This window comes from Podospora pseudocomata, chromosome 3 (genome assembly GCF_035222375.1).
Source record: "Podospora pseudocomata strain CBS 415.72m chromosome 3, whole genome shotgun sequence".
NCBI classification, from domain to species: domain Eukaryota; kingdom Fungi; phylum Ascomycota; class Sordariomycetes; order Sordariales; family Podosporaceae; genus Podospora; species Podospora pseudocomata.
The window spans coordinates 110,982-126,879 of NC_085887.1; the positions used below are offsets into that span (position 1 = coordinate 110,982).

Sequence of the window (15,898 nt, forward strand, 5' to 3'; positions counted from 1 at the left end):
ATTCTCGAGAGAGGGGGGGGAGGGCAGGGGGAGGAGGGCAGTGGGAGGAGGGCAGAGGGAGGAGGGCAGAGGGAGGAGGGCAGAGGGAGGAGAGAAATCGGCCGTCTGTTGCGAGCGGTGGTGGGCCGTCGAGGAGAGGTCGTACAATATAGCGACAGACCAAGCAGTTGGTCCAAGTAGTTGGAGCAAAGTATGGAGCAAAGATACGGATAGAGTTCCTAATCAATTAAGACGTGTGATTTTCGTGTTCTTTCGCGCCTTGTCTTGCTGCGCGCCCTCTGTTCTCGTCGCGTGCCCTTCAATTACTCGGAAGCGAGGTGGGGCCACATCTTGGCGCCGCACACTTCACGCGCCAGCCGCACAGACCATCCTCTTTTTTTCTTTTCTTTCTTTATCTGTTTACCTTGCAGGTTGTGTTTTTCTTGCTTTTTTTTTTAACCGTGCACCCGTTGAGCCTCGATTCCAGGTGGTCCAAGCTCCCACTGGAGACCATCATTCTTTTCGACGGCACCTCTTCCCAACACTTCTCCTATGCACAGCAGTGGAAGCACTCACTGCCTGCTTCATCAGCCAGCCATGGCACGGGAGCCTGGGTGATTTGATTCTCCGCAACATGTCCCGACCACTTCAATTACCCCCTCCAACGACCACCCTTGGCCTCTATCGACAGCTCCTCCGCGAATCGTCATACCTGCCTTCGCTGGCCCGTCCACATGTCGATCACCAGATCAAGGACCGCTTCCGTCGATATCAGAAGGGCCACGTTGACAATGACCGCCTTCGAAAGAAGCTCAAGGATGCCCATCATGAGCTCCGAGTCTTGCGCGCTGCCAATGCCGGAGACATGAACCGGATGCAGAAGATTCTGCTCAAAGCTTTTGGCCGCACTGGCAGTCGACGCCGGGACCTCTTTGGCAATCTGGTACGACGCCCGCCCCCAGCTACCACCGAGGAACTGGAAGCACAAGTGAGCGGTACCCGAGCGTGGAGCTTTGATAGGGACCCAGACTGGCTGGATGGGTGGGATACCGAGGCCCTTCTTGCATTTGCCAAGGTCCAGGCAAAAACAAGTCTTCCATCCTCTCCCAGAGGGCCCCTGCTTCCCAAGCACGCCGTCTCGCCAGACAAGAATATCCCAAAGGAGAATGTGTACGGCAATCCGTTCCCGGAAAAGGTGGCGAGAACGAAGGTCAGGAAGCTATATGCCAGCCTGGCCGACCGAGTACTTCCTCCGTTGCCGGAATCCGAATGGGACAGGCTTGCTCTGGTGGCCGAAGGGAAATTTGAAGAGGCCGGATGGTACGTACCCTCTCGGAGGTCTGCCGCGAAGAGTTTGGCAGGAGATGCCGACGCGCAAGCAGGCGAGTGGAAATGGCAGCTCTACGCTACGAGGCCGGTTGGCCTGGTTGATGTTGCACAAAATAAGAAGCAAAGGTTGCTCAGCGGGGCTTTGGATGAGAACACGCCACACGGGAACACTCAGCCAGTGGACCGTCACATATACACAGCCAAATTCTGGAAACGTCTCGTCAAGTCGATATGGCTCCTCACTGCAAAGGGGACGCGCGACCCAGAAAAGGGTGGCTATCGTGTCACTTGGGCGAGGGCACCTTTCCAGGCTCCAACAGCAACAACCTCTGGGATGGAATTTTTTGAGTCCCTGCCAGTCGACGCATCGCTCAGCAACAAAACCAAGGGCCCAAAAAAGAGGGGACGGAAATCGGCACGATAAGGCTCTCTTAGTCCAAAAGCGCTGCCAACTTATTCAACCCCTCGCCGTCAACACGCATGCCAACCCACTCGCTCATCATATTGGCGCCAATGCTTTCGTAGAACTTGATGGAGGGTTCATTCCACTTGAGCACACTCCACTCAAGCCGCCCTCCCTTTAAGGCCACGACTTCCTTGGCCAACTCGACTAGCAGTCTCTTGCCGTACCCCTTTTTGCGCTCGCTCTGCTTGACGTAGAGATCTTCGAGGTAGATGCCGGGGCGGGCGCGCCAGGTGCTATAGTTGTAGAAATACAGCGCGATACCAGCGGGGATGCCTTGGGGGCTCAGGAGGATCAGGCAGCGGGCTGGCTTGTTTGAGGATGTCGGCTCGGTTTCGTCGGCAGCAGGAACGGTAGATGTGGACGAGGAGGGGGCAAAGGCGATGGTACATAGTAGTTTTTCCTCGGTGGCTTCGACGCTGCTGAGCTCGTGTTCATAGTCGGCGAGTTCACGGATCAGCTCGAGGATGGCGGGAACATCTGTGTTGTGCCAGTCAATACCAAGCTTGTGTGACGGTGTATTCCGGGCTGGAACAGCTGCAATCGGTGGGAAACATACCCTCGCGTCTAGCGTGACGAACAATTGGATCTGGAGACATGTTGTACATACGCTGAGCTTCTCTGTCTTGTGGAAGACCATTGAGTCAATAATGCCCCGCACTATAACAAGTTCCGTGGTGGGGTCAATTGGATAATCGATTAGGTACCACCCACCCAAGGGCGCGCCTATCCATTGACAGTGTTGACCGCGTGTACCTGGGGATGTGGGGATCCGATCTGAGCTGATCTGATCACCAGTTCATCCTCAGCATGTGTGTAAACTACTGGGTCATCTCTTGACATGGCTTGTACGATTTTGTGTTCTGCTTACTCCAATCAACGACCCCGCCATCCATTTCCGATCCCTCACCGCACGCTGCAGAGTGTGTCTGTTCGGGCACACAGCACACCACACCGGGGAATTCCGTTTCTCTTTAACATCCTCCCATGAGCTCTGCTTTTACCCCTCTGACATCATCGCCCTCTGTACTGTACTGAAGCATTCTTACCACCCATCAGTCAAGGCATACTCATCTGATCTTGGCCAATCACCAACAAAATGAGTGCATCTCACACCCCCACCGCCGAACCAACCGTCACCTTTGCCTCGGGCCGTGACACGGTCAACGACCCCCCCGACGTCCGCATCCTCCACTACAACGATGTCTACCACCTCGACTCCTCCTCGGCCGAACCCGCCGGAGGCGTCTCCCGCTTCATGACAGTAGTAAAAGAATACCGCTCCCCGCCCCAGCCCAACAACAACCTCCCCGACCTCGTCCCCCTGTTCTCGGGGGACGTCTTCAACCCCTCCCTTGAATCCTCCATCACCAAAGGCTCCCACATGGTCCCCATCTTGAACAACATCGGCACCCTCGCCACCTGCGTGGGGAACCACGACCTGGATTTTGGGGTCAGGCAGTTTCGCCATCTATCTTCCAAGTGCCGCTTCCCCTGGCTCCTCGCCAACGTCCTTGATCCTGCTTTGGGCGAAGGTGTCCCACTGGGTAACGCGAAGAAGACCCACATGATCACCACGTCAAACGGGATCAAGATTGGGCTGATCGGTCTCGGGGAAAGGGAGTGGTTGGACACGATCAACTCCCTTCCGCCTGATATCGTTTACCGGTCGGCCAGTGAGGTGGCCCAGGAGCTGGTGCCGGAGCTGAAGGAGCAAGGCGCTGACGTGATTATCGCGCTCACTCATCAAAGAGAGCCAAACGACAACAAGCTTGCGAGGAATCTGGGAGGGGGCATGATTGATCTTATTCTGGGCGGGCACGACCACTTTTATGCGCATAGTTACATCAACGGGACCCATGTGCTGAGATCAGGGGCGGATTTTAAACAGCTGAGTTATATCGAGCTGAGGCGGAATCAGGACCTGGATGGGACGGCCAAGAAGTGGGACGTGGATATTGTTCGGAGGGACATTGTACGAGCGATCAAGAAGGATCAGGAGACGGAGAAGCTGGTCGAGGGCTTGACGGCGAAGCTTAAGAAGAGTCTGGAGAAGCCGATTGGGTGGACGGCGGAGCCGTTGGATGCGCGGTTTACGACTGTGAGGACGAGAGAGTCGAACATTGGGAATTGGGTTTGTGATATCATGAGGGGGCATTACGGGGCGGACTGTGCGCTGATGGCGGCGGGGACGATAAGGGGGGATCAAATCTACTCGCCGGGCCCGGTTAGGGTGAAGGATGTGACGGATTGTTTCCCGTTTGAGGATCCGGTGGTGGTGATCAAGGCGGCGGGGAGGAATATCTGGGACGCGCTGGAGAACGGGGTGAGTTTGTACCCGGCGCTGGAGGGGAGGTTTCCGCAGGTGTCGAATATCAAGTTTAGGTTTGACCCTTTGCTGCCGGTGGGGGAGAGGGTGTTGTGGGTGGAGATTGGCGGTCAGCCGCTGGATAAGGAGAAGGTCTATGTCATGGCTACTAGAGGGTATATGGCCAGAGGAAAGGATGGGTACAAAGCCTTGCTGATCCAATCCGAGGGTGGTGATTGTGAAGAGGTTGTTTCGGAAGAGAACGGCATCTTGATCTCAGCGATGCTGAGGCAGTATTTTATGGCGCTGACCGTCATGAACAAGTGGGCCAGATGGGGTCCATCATTGGCAAGACATTGGTTTGTTTCCCCCTTTACTCGGACGCGCAGAGCCCGTCAGAAAACTAACAGGACATCAAAATAGGGACAAGGTGGTACAAGAGACTTCCTCCAGCTGTCCCACTTTGCCAGCGTCACCAACCGAGACCCGCCAGCCAGGAGACAGGAGAAAACACGGCGACACCACCAACAACTCGCACAAGGGATGGGACTATTTCACACCTGCCAAACTCCGAGAAAGGAGATCAAGCGTCAGCCCCTTGGTTGGTCACGCAGAAGACGACTCGTCCGACGAAGAGTCACCGGATGAGGACGTACACCGGACCGAAGTCAGAGACACTGACAGGGAGCTGAGGGTGATGCGCAAGTTCTTTAGGAAGTGGTGTCGTATTGCGGGTGTTGATGATGGCAAGGACTGCGTGGAGGGGCTCAAGGACAGCGAGGGTGAGGTTAGCTGGACACGGGCGATTAAACCCAAGCTCGAGGGGAGGATTGTGATGGTCGCTTCTCAAGCTTAGAGTTGCACTTCAAGATTCGCTCAAACATTGGGCTTTTGGATACCTTGTCGGAGAGACCATAGAAAAAACGGCGAGGATCTGCGAAACAATGGGCATGTTGCTTTTGTCTTGTTTGGTACGTATGCACGTAGGTGGATGTGTATCATGAGCTGCATGTGCTTTGACATTCCGTGCTTCACGTATCAAAATAGCCTTGTCAGGGCCATCGACTGAGGGGGAAGTTATCGAGGGTGTGCTATAGTCTTTGCACATGACAGCTTGGCAGTTGATGCAGACGTTTTGGGGGGGGAGGGGGTAGACGATCCAGCTCAGTTGATGATAAAATTCTTCCTCACGATTGAGGTGTCAGTGACTTGATAATACAATATGGGCCAATCTTGCTCCTTGCCCGGCCCAAACCGATGAACAGACGGGATCTCGGCCTGGCTTCACCCCGCGTTTTCCTTTCCAAGTCGCAGGTGGACCACCTCACTGACCCCGCCGGGCCACCCCCTGAATTCCACGTGCATTTTGACGTCCAGACACCGAGCTGAACCAGCCCCCGGCGGCGTTCGAGCGTTGATCCTTTGGGCAGCATGGCCCGGATATTCCGATCTACTAATGGAAGAAAAGCATGCCGAAGAGAATGGAAAGATATTGACAGGCAAGTTGGACTTGATATATTGCAATAACAAACCAAAAAGGATGTGATGAACTTCGAAGCGAGGACGTTGCCGAATCCGAGCTTCTTGAGTTCTTGATCTATCCCGTTTTCTTTTTTTTTTCTTTCCTTTTTTTTTTTTTTTTTTTTTTTTTTGGCCCTCTCGGGCTGCAAGTGTGTGCCGCATCGCGCTAGTTCCCGTCATATACACGCCACGCATATTGCTTCCATATCAGTTTCCAGAGCATTGGCAACGGGTTGCCCAGGGAATTGTCCACCAGGTGGTCCATACATATACAACTGCCTGTACTGCCTGTGTGAGCCAATTTGTTTCACACCCTCGATCTTTATCTCCCTGATGAGGTTTGGTGTCTGCTCATAGTCTTGAGCCCGGGCGGCCATGTTATCTATCCATTGTCCGTTAGCCGGAATGGAGCCTGCCCGGCGTAGGTGGAGCCGCAGTAACGCTGGAGATGTTGAGGATGCCGTGGATTCTCGGAGAAGAAACTCCTCTTTCCGCCTCTCTCTCCGTCTCCAGTCTTCTTCTCCACGATCCGCATGGAGCCGTGGAATCTGTCAAAATCGTTCAAAAGATTGGAGAGAGCGGGGCCTCTCGGGTCAGGAAAAAGAAAGCGTGATCAATCGATTGTGAGCAACGAGACGCGCCATGACGGGCAAGGCCGTGCGTATCTTTTCTGAATGATATCCAAGAAACGCTAGCTGACGAGTTCATAGCCGTTGTTAGGTAGCGAGTTGTAAGCTGCAGCGATAGGCTCATCAATGTCCCGGTACTCGAAGGGGAAGCTGGCTTGGGTGGATGTTTGAGATTGACAGCCACGGATGGGTTCAGGGGTATCGTTGGTCACCGTGACATTTTCTGCGCAGTGTGAGGGTACCAGCCGCCTGGTGAGGTGAGGCATTTGGGAGGGTCCCCGGTTTTCTTCACTCCCCGAGCGCCTTCGAGCATTGGCAATCGGCGGGTCTGTCGCATCTTGAGAGATGAAGAAGCCGATGCTGGGCCCTTGGCTCGACAGCCAGCAACAGAGGCTCTTGCAGTTGGGGGGCAAAGCGAAGCCGGGGATCACCCTGTTGTTATCCCAACGTCTCTCAACAAGCGAGAGAACGACTGACACAAAACTGGTTAGCTCACCTGGCTGCAGCATTCGGGTGCGATTTTCAAGCTGGTCGTCGACTGGCAAAGGGGGGCCAAGCCGCCGTGTCGAAGGTGACATCGGTTGGCATCCCGCTAGTGTTGGTGGTTTTTTTCTCCGTTACCTCTTCTGGAGGATCTGACTGTCGCGTCGATAAATGGTGAAAAGCACAAGGGGGCGGTGGGGGGAATTAGTGTGAGGAAGATTGTCTGTGTGCCCGCCTCCTCCCTAGGCCATGAGTGCAACGCCCAGCAAACGAGTGCCAAATATGGACGTGGTATATATGAGGGCCAGCCTTCCCCGGAATCTTTTACCGAACGGTTCCTCTCCTCTGGGCTTTCTGGTTCCCGTTCCTTCTTTTGATATTCCTTTATTCAGCCTTGTAGGCGACAATCACCTGCAGCAACAAGCCGTCCCGTCTTGTCCCGGTTTTCTGTCCTTCACATCCCCGTCGACTCTGCACATACATAGGTACATCAACACCAATCGGGCAGGGAGATCACCGGCGCGAATCTCGGCATTCTTCTCGACCGCAAGGTCGGGGAAAGAAAGAGGTCCACGCTAAAGAAACTGGATTCGGGGATTACTACGATTTGGGCGGGCAAGGGACGACAAGCCAGGCGCCATGAGACTACCACCACCCGAGGTCAGAGCCAGCTGGCCTCCAGCCAATTATGAGAATCCTGAGACGAGAGGTCCGGCTCTTCTGATCATCCAGCTCATCATGCTTCCCATCGCCCTCATCGTTCTACTCCTCCGTTTCTACGTCCGTATCAGCATCATGGGCAAGGTCGAATCCGACGATTGGTTCATGGTGGCCGCCGCTGTATGTTTTATATGCCCCTATTCTCGGAGTAGCTTTGGCAGGATGTGACCGTTTTCTGACCTGACTGGTACCTAGTTGTGCGGAACGGGAGTAACAGTGTGCGTCATTCTGGCGTCCTCCCTGTACGGCTGGAGCCTTCATATTTGGGATCTCAAGTATGAGACCATCGTATCCAACCGCAAGGTGTCCATGGCCGTGCAGGCTCTATTTGTCTTCGCGACCAGCTTTGCCAAGGTGTCTATCCTGATCAGCTACCTCCGTCTTGCGCCCCAAGGGTCGTGGTTCCGAAAGCTCACTCGTGCGTTGTTCTCTTGCCGTTCTGGTAGTACGTTGGTCGTTGATATGGTGCTGACATGACCACAACAGAGGGCACCATTGCGTTTGTCGCCCTGTTCAACTCGGCCTTCATCGTCGTCCTCTTCACCCAATGCCGGCCAACATCTTCCTACTGGAACATCATCTTTAGCAAGTCAGACTGCGTCCCCGAGGGCCCGCCGCTCATAACCCAGGCGTCCCTGACCGTGTTGTCCGATTTCTTGGTCTGGATTTTGCCACTGCCGACCTTGTACAAGGCCCGTCTCCCGCTCTCGCAACGCATCGCGCTCATCGTCCTATTCTCGTTTGGGGGCGTGGTTGTCATTGGGGCCATTTTGCGACTGTACTGGATCTGGCATGTGGTGGAAAGGACATACGACGTGACTTGGGAGGGGTTTCACCTCTGGATCTGGACGGCCGTCGAGGTGCATTTGGGAGTTATTTGCGGTTGCGTGCCATGGTTGAAGTCGCTGGTCAAGTTCTGGAAGAACGGGGGCTCGACGGCGGCGGGATATTCCCACAACCGAGCCGGGAGTAGGAGTCTGGGCAAGATGACTGCGGGCAGCAAAAAGGGGAAGCTGAACGGGGAAGAGGAGGGTGCCGATTTCAGGTGTGATCGGGGGGCCGTGTTTCGGATGGTGAGCGTCAATGGCAAGAAGCTGGACGGCGATGCGTACATGGACCTGGACAGCTACGACGGCAGCAGTACCGCGAAGCTGGACGTCGAGGCAGAGCAAGGCCCAGCTGCCCGGAAGTAGATTGGCAGAACGATGCCTAACCACCTGTTGTAATTAAACACCGACAGCGTCAATGTATCCATCCTTGTTATTTTCTTGTTTTTTTTTTGTTTTTGTTCACAGACACTACCCCAGATTGCCGGCGCGGCAGTTGAGGCAGCGGAGAAGTGGAGACTCAAACGGCGCACTCGCTAAAAGAGACCGAAAAGGAAGTGGCCGAAGAGGAGGGGCGTCAACCCTGCCGACCCTGCCGTTGGGCCGTGGCCGGGTTTCATTGCCGATGGAGCTGTGTTGCATCGCTCACTGAGAGATCGATAGCCGACCTTCTGGATGAGGCCGAGTTTGCGGGCGCAACAGAAGCAGAGTCTGTTCACTGTAACTGTGTCATCTCACCTCCAAAAATCAGCACATGTCAGCCATCATGGTGAGCTACGACCACACAAGCTATCCGTGCGTCAGGATACATACCCCGCTTTCTCGGCGGGGAACTGGGCCTGGCCTCATCATTGTCTCTGGCGACGACTATGAGGTGCACGACGACCGCGTTAGCCAAACACTGGATCCGCACCCGACCAAGAAATGGGCAGAAGAGGGATATGCGGTGGCCGAGGTGGGGGTAGGTCTGGTCCAGAGGGAGCAACACGATCGCGTCGACAGAGTGCTTGAGCTCAAGAACCAGCTCACTGAGGCTGTTGATAAACTGAGGGCGACGCCAGAATGTCAGGGCGAAGAAATTGGCTTGATTGGTAGGTCATGGCCAAGCCATCACAGAGAGGCTCATTTGTCGTCTGGAACAAGACTGACTATGGCATCGTAGCATTTCACCACGAGCACATCTCCAGGCATCTCCTCGATGCTGTCAAGGAATTTCCTCAGATCAAGGCAGTCATCTTTTATGGCTGGTCACCAAGCGAAGCATCGCACGTCCCGGTTCTTGCCCACCTGGCTGGGAACACTCGTCCCAGCAGTCATGTTCCGGGGGTGACCATCTACACCTACCCGTCTGCCAAAGACCACCTCTTTGCTCTGCCAACTCATGCATCATTTTTGGCGAGCGCCGTCTCCGTCTCCCACACTCGCTGCTTGTCTTTTCTCAAGCCCAAAACGAAGGGCCCATACTTTGACCTGGAAGCTATATGGGACGAACACACGCGGTTCGAGTTTGAAGACCGCAGTGTGGAGGAAACAATGAAGACGATGGTGGATGAGCCCTATGTGAACCATGTGCCCACCTTGACGGGTGGCATCGGGCGAGCAGCCCTGACGAGGTTTTACCGGGACCACTTCATCTTCAGCAACCCCGACGACGCCAAACTCGAACTGGTGAGCCGCACCGTGGGCATTGACCGGGTGGTGGACGAGTTTCTGTTTCAGTGCACTCACACCAGAACCATTGACTGGCTGTAAGTTGAATAGTGGCCGAAGCAAGACAAGCACAAGGTGAAAAACGGCTGACGATGAGACCGAAAGGATCCCTGGAATTCCCCCTACCGGAAGGAAGCTGAGTGTGCCCATGACCAGCATTGTCAACATTCGCGGCGATAAGCTCTACCACGAACATATTGCTTGGGACCAGGGAACGGTTCTTCGACAGCTCGGGCTGCTCCCAGAATATCTGCCATTCCCAGGGACCCAGTTAGAGTACCGTGTGCCGGTGGCCGGGATAGAGACGTCAAGCAAGATGGTGGATGAGAATTCGTGTGCTTCGAATGAGATGTTGGACTATCAGGTGAGGGAGGTGAGGGAGGTGAGGGAGGTGGGGGAGTAATTGTCGGTAACAAACACGTCATTGTTGTCTGCACGTACAAGAAAGAAAAATGAAGAAAACGAGCAGCCCAAAATGCATTGTTGAAACGCGCACAGTGCTAGGCAGTGCGCGTAGGAGCGCCATGTAGGGCAAATGGTTGGAGTCTAAACTGTGCCGTTCCACAGTTTTGTATGGCAGAGGTCACGGGTCTGGTCACGGGCTCAGGCCAAAGTGGGCCTAGCTCGGCATTCTAAGTTTCCACGACCACTCGAAACTTTGCAAAATCGGGAAAGCTTTCGACTCGACTTGATTCGATCTCCGCTGTCACCAACTTCTGACGACCGCACACATTACACCCTCTCTCGCTCCCCACCTGCAGCATTGCCACTGATAGCTCCAGCAACTACGATTATTTTATTCTGTAGCCTCCTTGTCGACTTTCGACTCTCGACTCTCGATCCCCGACCCCGTCAATCCCTCAAACAACCACCACCAACCACCCCTTGGCCATCCAGCTCTCCGACGACATCAGACATCATGCCTACAGGCCTGTCTTCCAGCTTCGCCTCTGCCGCCGCCGGCCAAACCCGAGATTCCAGAGGAAACGGACGAGTCGACGCGGGACGTACTGGCGGGAGCGGTGAATGGTAAGATGATCAGAATACATACATGCTACGTGACATCACCCTCGTGCCTCAAGGCTAATATGGGGTGCCAGGCCGCGCTCGAATGGGACTAGGACTTTCCGCCGACCCTCTACCACTCCCTTCAACCAAAACCCCTCGTCCAACCCCGCCGATCTCATGCAGTCTTCCGTTTCCGACACGCCTTCTTCGTATCCAAACAGCCAGCCAGGCTTTGGGGAGGGGGCCGCGAAATACACCAGGGAGGAGCTGCTCGATATCTTCAATAGTATTGAACCCGCCAAGATGGATGTCTCCAGTCTTTTGGAGCCGAATTGGAACCCGGGCCATTTGAACGGTAGCCATCCCTCTGCTCGTCCATGGGGCAAAAGTGGCGACTCGGGCCATACCCCACAGGATCCCAGCGTGTGTTGGGACGCAGATGGCAGTGTCAAGCCCATCGGTTTAGAGGACATGACCGAGGAGGAGCGCCTCATGTTTTCGACTGATGTGAACTCGACCATGAAGCCACCTCAGCCGAAACAGCCCCAAGAGGGGAGCACCCCTCAAGGCGGGGGCATCAACGGTCGCAAGACGTCTGTGAACGCCTCGAATTACCCTCTCGCCTCCCCGTCGACCTCCCGCCCTGTGACCAGGCGTAGGGAGACGGCTGACACGAACCCGTTTCCATCTGCGTCTGTGGCCTCGCCGACAGCCTCTCGCTTCTCCCGGGATGAGTGGTTTCCCCGCCGCAACACGGCCGAGGTCAAAGAGATGACGGATGAGCCAGAAGAAGACCACAATTTACGCGAGGCTCCGGCCAAGAATCAACCTTTTGCACTGCGTGCCAACACTGGCGGTCCGACTGGCTTTGGCAGTGCTAGTTCTCTCTGGGGCCCAGGCACGCCCACCTCGAGTTCTGGAATCGGTGGTGGAGCATTTGGCAACTTTGCCATTCCCACGCCCACCACTGCCGAGAAGCGCTTCCCATCTTCGGGCGGGAGTCGTCTTGCGCACCTGATCCCGAAGGACTCGACTGAGAGCGCAGCGCCCAAAGCAAGTGATGCCGCCAGCTGGCGTCCTCGCCAGCGGACTGATACAGACCCGTTTACGAACCGGGACGATGGTGCATCTGGCAGTGCAGCTTTGGGCGGGGCTCAGGACAACAGTCCGCCTCTGGCCTCGGCCCAGCCGCTGCGCGGCAACAGTGTTTTCGACACCCCTGTGAAGGGAAGCGCCGGCGACTTTGGCATGGCCAATCTGCGTCTTGGTGACCGCGGCGATGGACATGGCCCAAACAGTCCCTCGGACACGAACCCTTTCCGCAGCCCCACTGCGGTGGACGGCCGCGAGGAGCAGCAAGACGACCATCACGACCGTCAGCACCACGATGTTCTCCGCAACAACCAGCCCGGCCCAGCCCCTGACAACCATTCTGGCTACAGCACGCTTCCTCGTTCTTTCGGGGCTACTGGCCCCTTTGACGGCAGCGATCGGAGCCAGACCTCTAGTGTCGGTGCCAAGGGCTTCCCCGCTGTTAACCATCTGGGCGGTTGGCCTTCTGCACCCTCTGTTGGCACTCCCGATCGTGATCGATCTTTCAACCCGTTCGGACCTGGCATTTTCGGGCCCATTACCGATCTCCCGTCCCCTGGCCTGGGCGGTCTCAACAGCGTCTTCGGCGTGCCCACTACCTCGAGACTTGCCCGTGGAAAGCTCGAGTCTCTTTTCCCGACGGCCATGCAGGCTCCAATCCACCCTCACGACCAAGACGGGCTCGCTGATTCTATCCCTGATCTTCGTCAAGCCAATCCTCTGGGTGCTATTGGCCGTGGTGCCATTGGTTTGCCCCGTGAAGCCACTAGTCCTGTCCGGGGCAACCGGGCTGCGTTTGAGGATATGTATTCGACTCCTGACCAGACCCGTTCTCCTTTCTCCGCCCCCGATCAAGACCAGCAGGGTCTCACGAGCACCGCCCCGGGCCAGTCATTCCCCACCACCGGCGGTCCTTCCTTCGTCTCTGGCCAGGCTGGAGGAGATCCGGGCTCGGTCAGAACCATGGTCATGCCGGACAGGATGCGCTGGGTTTATCTCGATCCCCAGCAAGTAGTTCAAGGGCCCTTCAGCGGTCTCGAGATGAATGACTGGTACAAGGCGAACTTCTTCACGCCTGACCTTCGGGTCAAACGGCTGGAGGATCGTGACTTTGAGCCTCTTGGTCAGCTTATCCGGCGCATCGGAAACTCCCGGGAGCCTTTCCTCGTGCCGCAAATGGGTATCCCTCATGGCCCTGCTCCTCCCGCTGGGGGCTACGGTCCTGGAGTGTCTGATCCTGTCCCGCCTCTTCAGAACGCCTTCCCTTCCTTCGGTCGCACCCTTACCGCTGCTCAGCAGAATGACCTTGAACGCCGTAAGCAGGAGGAACAAATGTATCATGCCAGAGCGCGAGAGCTGGCTCAGTTTTCCCGCCACCCCCTCCAAACCTCTGTGCCCAGCACGCTCCAGCACCACTCCAGCATCCACAGCCTGCAGAGTCAGCCCAGCTTTGGCAGCATGACGTCTCCCATCACCATGCCTCCTCAGCCTCCCATTGGTCCCATGGTTCCGGGCGCCCCTTTTTTTGATTCGGGTGCTGGCATCGCCCCCGGTCCTGCGCAGCCCCCCATTGGACCTTCTGCCGACCTTTTTCCTGCGGATCTGAACCTCAGTGAGCGCCAGATGCTCGCCAACATGCAGGCCACCGGGTCACTGCCGGCCGTTTTCCCCTCGCAGTCAGGGGGTGCCAATGCTGCCGATGGTGGCCTCCAGAGCCAACTCCCTCATGTCGACCAGCTTCAGCAAGACTCCGAGGGCTTCAAGGACAGGCTCCTCCAGTTTCAAGATCTCCGCTCTGAGCGTGATGCTGAAGAGGCGGCCGCCACTGCCACTGCCCAGGCCCGCAAGGTCATCGACGAGGTTGTCAAGCAAGAAGAGCCAGCGCCGGCTGATTCTGCCCCCGCTCCCATTTCAGCTCCCGTGCCCGCTCCTGCTGCTCCCGAGACTCTCGTCGCGGCCCCCGAGTCCGCTGTCGCCAGGAAGGCTGCTGCCCCAGCCCAGTCTGAACTGTCTCTGACCGAGAAGGTGCGTAAGACGCAGGCCGATAACGCCAAGTCGGCGCAGAAGCCTTCTGTTTCTGGTCTTCCCATGCCCTTCCCCCCCCCGCAAAACGCCCCTCTGCCTGCTCCCACGGCGCAGCGTCCTGCTTCCAACCTCCCTAGTCAGTATGGCGACCGGTCCGCCTCTGGAACTCCTGACACTTCTTCTGAGGGTGCCCCTCTTGCCCCTCCCCCTACCGCTCCCTGGGCTCCTCAGCCTGGTGCTGAGGCTCACAAGGGCCCAAGTCTGAAGGAAATTCAAGAGGCCGAGGCCAAGAAGGCTGCCAAGAAGGAGGAAGCCGCAGCCGCCGCTAGACGCGCGGCACTCGAGCAGGAGACGGCAGCTCTTCTGGCGCGTGAGAAGGCGGCTGCTGCTGCCAGTATCGGTCTTCCTGCCACTAGTACCTGGGGTACCGGCTCGCCAGTCAGCGCGGCCAGTGGCAGCCCCTGGAAGCAGCCCACGGTCGTCAAGACTCCCGTGTCTGCCAGCACTCCCTCCAAGAAAACTCTGGCCGACATTCAGCGTGAGGAGGAACTGCGCAAGCAGAAGGCCAAGGAGGCTGATCGCCAGGCCAGCGCTGCTGCCGGTGCCGCTCTTGGCAAGCGTTATGCCGATCTTGCCAGCAAGACGTCGTCGCCCGCTGGTATTGCGCCCGCTGGCCCCGCGACACAAGCCATGACTGGAGGTGGATGGTCTACTGTGGGGGCTGGCGGCAAGGTCAAGGTTCCTACGGGTCCCGCTGCTCAGAACCGGTCTGCTAGCACCACCGGTATCAAGCCCTCGGCCACGCCGGTTGCGCCCAAGGCCACACCCAAGCCTGCCCAGACATCGCTCAAAGATGCCAGAAACCTTGCCCTTGACGAGTTCAAGAACTGGGTCCGCCGTGAGCTGACGCGTGGTGCTATCAAGGAGGGTAAGTCTTGACTTCTAGTCGTTTCTTTTCTGATGTTCACGTGCTAACTGAATGCGTGTGTAGCCGACGGCCTCACTAATACTTTGTTGGAAATGCCGCTTGATCAGCCCGATATTATCTCGGACGTTGTGTACAGTTGCGAGTACACTCTGAACGGCAAGGACTTTGCCATGGAGTTTGTGCGCCGCAAGAAGCTGGCGGACAAGGGCATCATCGAGAAGGATTCGACGGCGGCGTCGATGCCCAGCGATGCCAAGATGGTCAGCAACAACGGCTGGAGCGAAGTGGCCAAGAAGGGCAGCAGCAGTGCGCAGGCTGCGAAGGAGGAGGCGGCGGTGCCTGGCTTCCGTGTGGTCCCCAGCAAGAAGAAGGGCAAGAAATAGGATCCTCTCGCCGCTGACCCCGCTGACCGTGTCGACGTTGGAGCCGAGAACTACTTCAAGGCGCTGCAGTTCAAAGGAGGAATGAAGTAACAGACGGAGGGAAGGGGGAGCGGGGGGCATGATGGGTTACATGCAGTCCGTTTTTGGTGCATCTCTTGTTGACAGCGTAGCCAGTTGGCATGGCAAGCCCTGAGCGAGTATTACATGTAGCAGTGACTGTGTTGAGTATGTAGCGCTTGCCTCGACACCAAAAATATGGAGCGAGGAATAGGTATTCCGAATGTACGTTGGTTCGCCATCTGCGTGATTTTGTCATGACTGTTGGAAGATATGTTGGTTGGGGGGAGGGCAGCCGTATGCAGGTAAGGAAGCGCAAGGCTGAAGTTGGTGCCCCGGGGTGTCTTATGTAATCCAAAAGCTCACCAAAAGTGACAACCCCGCCATGGCTACACAATGTGAACGGTGCGCCCCACTTTATCCTTGAGATCGCAAA

The 15,898-nt window shown here is 56.5% G+C and overlaps 6 protein-coding genes across 6 annotated transcripts; 5 read left to right on the top strand and 1 right to left on the bottom strand.

Annotated features, from left to right (window-relative positions):
• Positions 1-613: 613 nt before the first annotated feature.
• Positions 614-1,732, top strand: QC762_300260 (uncharacterized protein; the record flags this gene model as incomplete). The annotated part of the gene is made up of 1 exon (XM_062888339.1): positions 614-1,732. The coding sequence occupies one exon, from the start codon at positions 614-616 to the stop codon at positions 1,730-1,732; it is 1,119 nt and encodes a 372-aa protein (XP_062744171.1).
• Positions 1,733-1,765: 33 nt separating this feature from the next.
• ats1 (Peroxygenase 1) lies at positions 1,766-2,370 on the bottom strand (the record flags this gene model as incomplete). The annotated part of the gene is made up of 3 exons (XM_062888340.1): positions 1,766-1,772; positions 1,801-2,251; positions 2,331-2,370. The coding sequence occupies 3 exons, from the start codon at positions 2,368-2,370 to the stop codon at positions 1,766-1,768; spliced, it is 498 nt and encodes a 165-aa protein (XP_062744172.1).
• Positions 2,371-2,870: 500 nt separating this feature from the next.
• QC762_300280 (uncharacterized protein) lies at positions 2,871-5,546 on the top strand (the record flags this gene model as incomplete). The annotated part of the gene is made up of 2 exons (XM_062888341.1): positions 2,871-4,438; positions 4,503-5,546. 2 exons carry the CDS (start codon positions 2,871-2,873, stop codon positions 4,933-4,935), a joined length of 2,001 nt encoding a protein of 666 aa, XP_062744173.1. The 3' UTR covers positions 4,936-5,546.
• Positions 5,547-7,076: 1,530 nt separating this feature from the next.
• Positions 7,077-8,625, top strand: QC762_300290 (uncharacterized protein; the record flags this gene model as incomplete). The annotated part of the gene is made up of 3 exons (XM_062888342.1): positions 7,077-7,552; positions 7,628-7,850; positions 7,919-8,625. The coding sequence occupies exons 1-3, from the start codon at positions 7,352-7,354 to the stop codon at positions 8,623-8,625; spliced, it is 1,131 nt and encodes a 376-aa protein (XP_062744174.1). The 5' UTR covers positions 7,077-7,351.
• Positions 8,626-9,013: 388 nt separating this feature from the next.
• Positions 9,014-10,372, top strand: QC762_300300 (uncharacterized protein; the record flags this gene model as incomplete). Its single annotated transcript, XM_062888343.1, has 3 exons — positions 9,014-9,350; positions 9,422-10,007; positions 10,075-10,372. 3 exons carry the CDS (start codon positions 9,014-9,016, stop codon positions 10,370-10,372), a joined length of 1,221 nt encoding a protein of 406 aa, XP_062744175.1.
• A 516-nt stretch (positions 10,373-10,888) lies between these two features.
• Positions 10,889-15,711, top strand: SMY2 (kinesin-like protein; the record flags this gene model as incomplete). The annotated part of the gene is made up of 3 exons (XM_062888344.1): positions 10,889-10,998; positions 11,070-15,022; positions 15,086-15,711. The coding sequence occupies 3 exons, from the start codon at positions 10,889-10,891 to the stop codon at positions 15,403-15,405; spliced, it is 4,383 nt and encodes a 1,460-aa protein (XP_062744176.1). The 3' UTR covers positions 15,406-15,711.
• Positions 15,712-15,898: the final 187 nt, after the last annotated feature.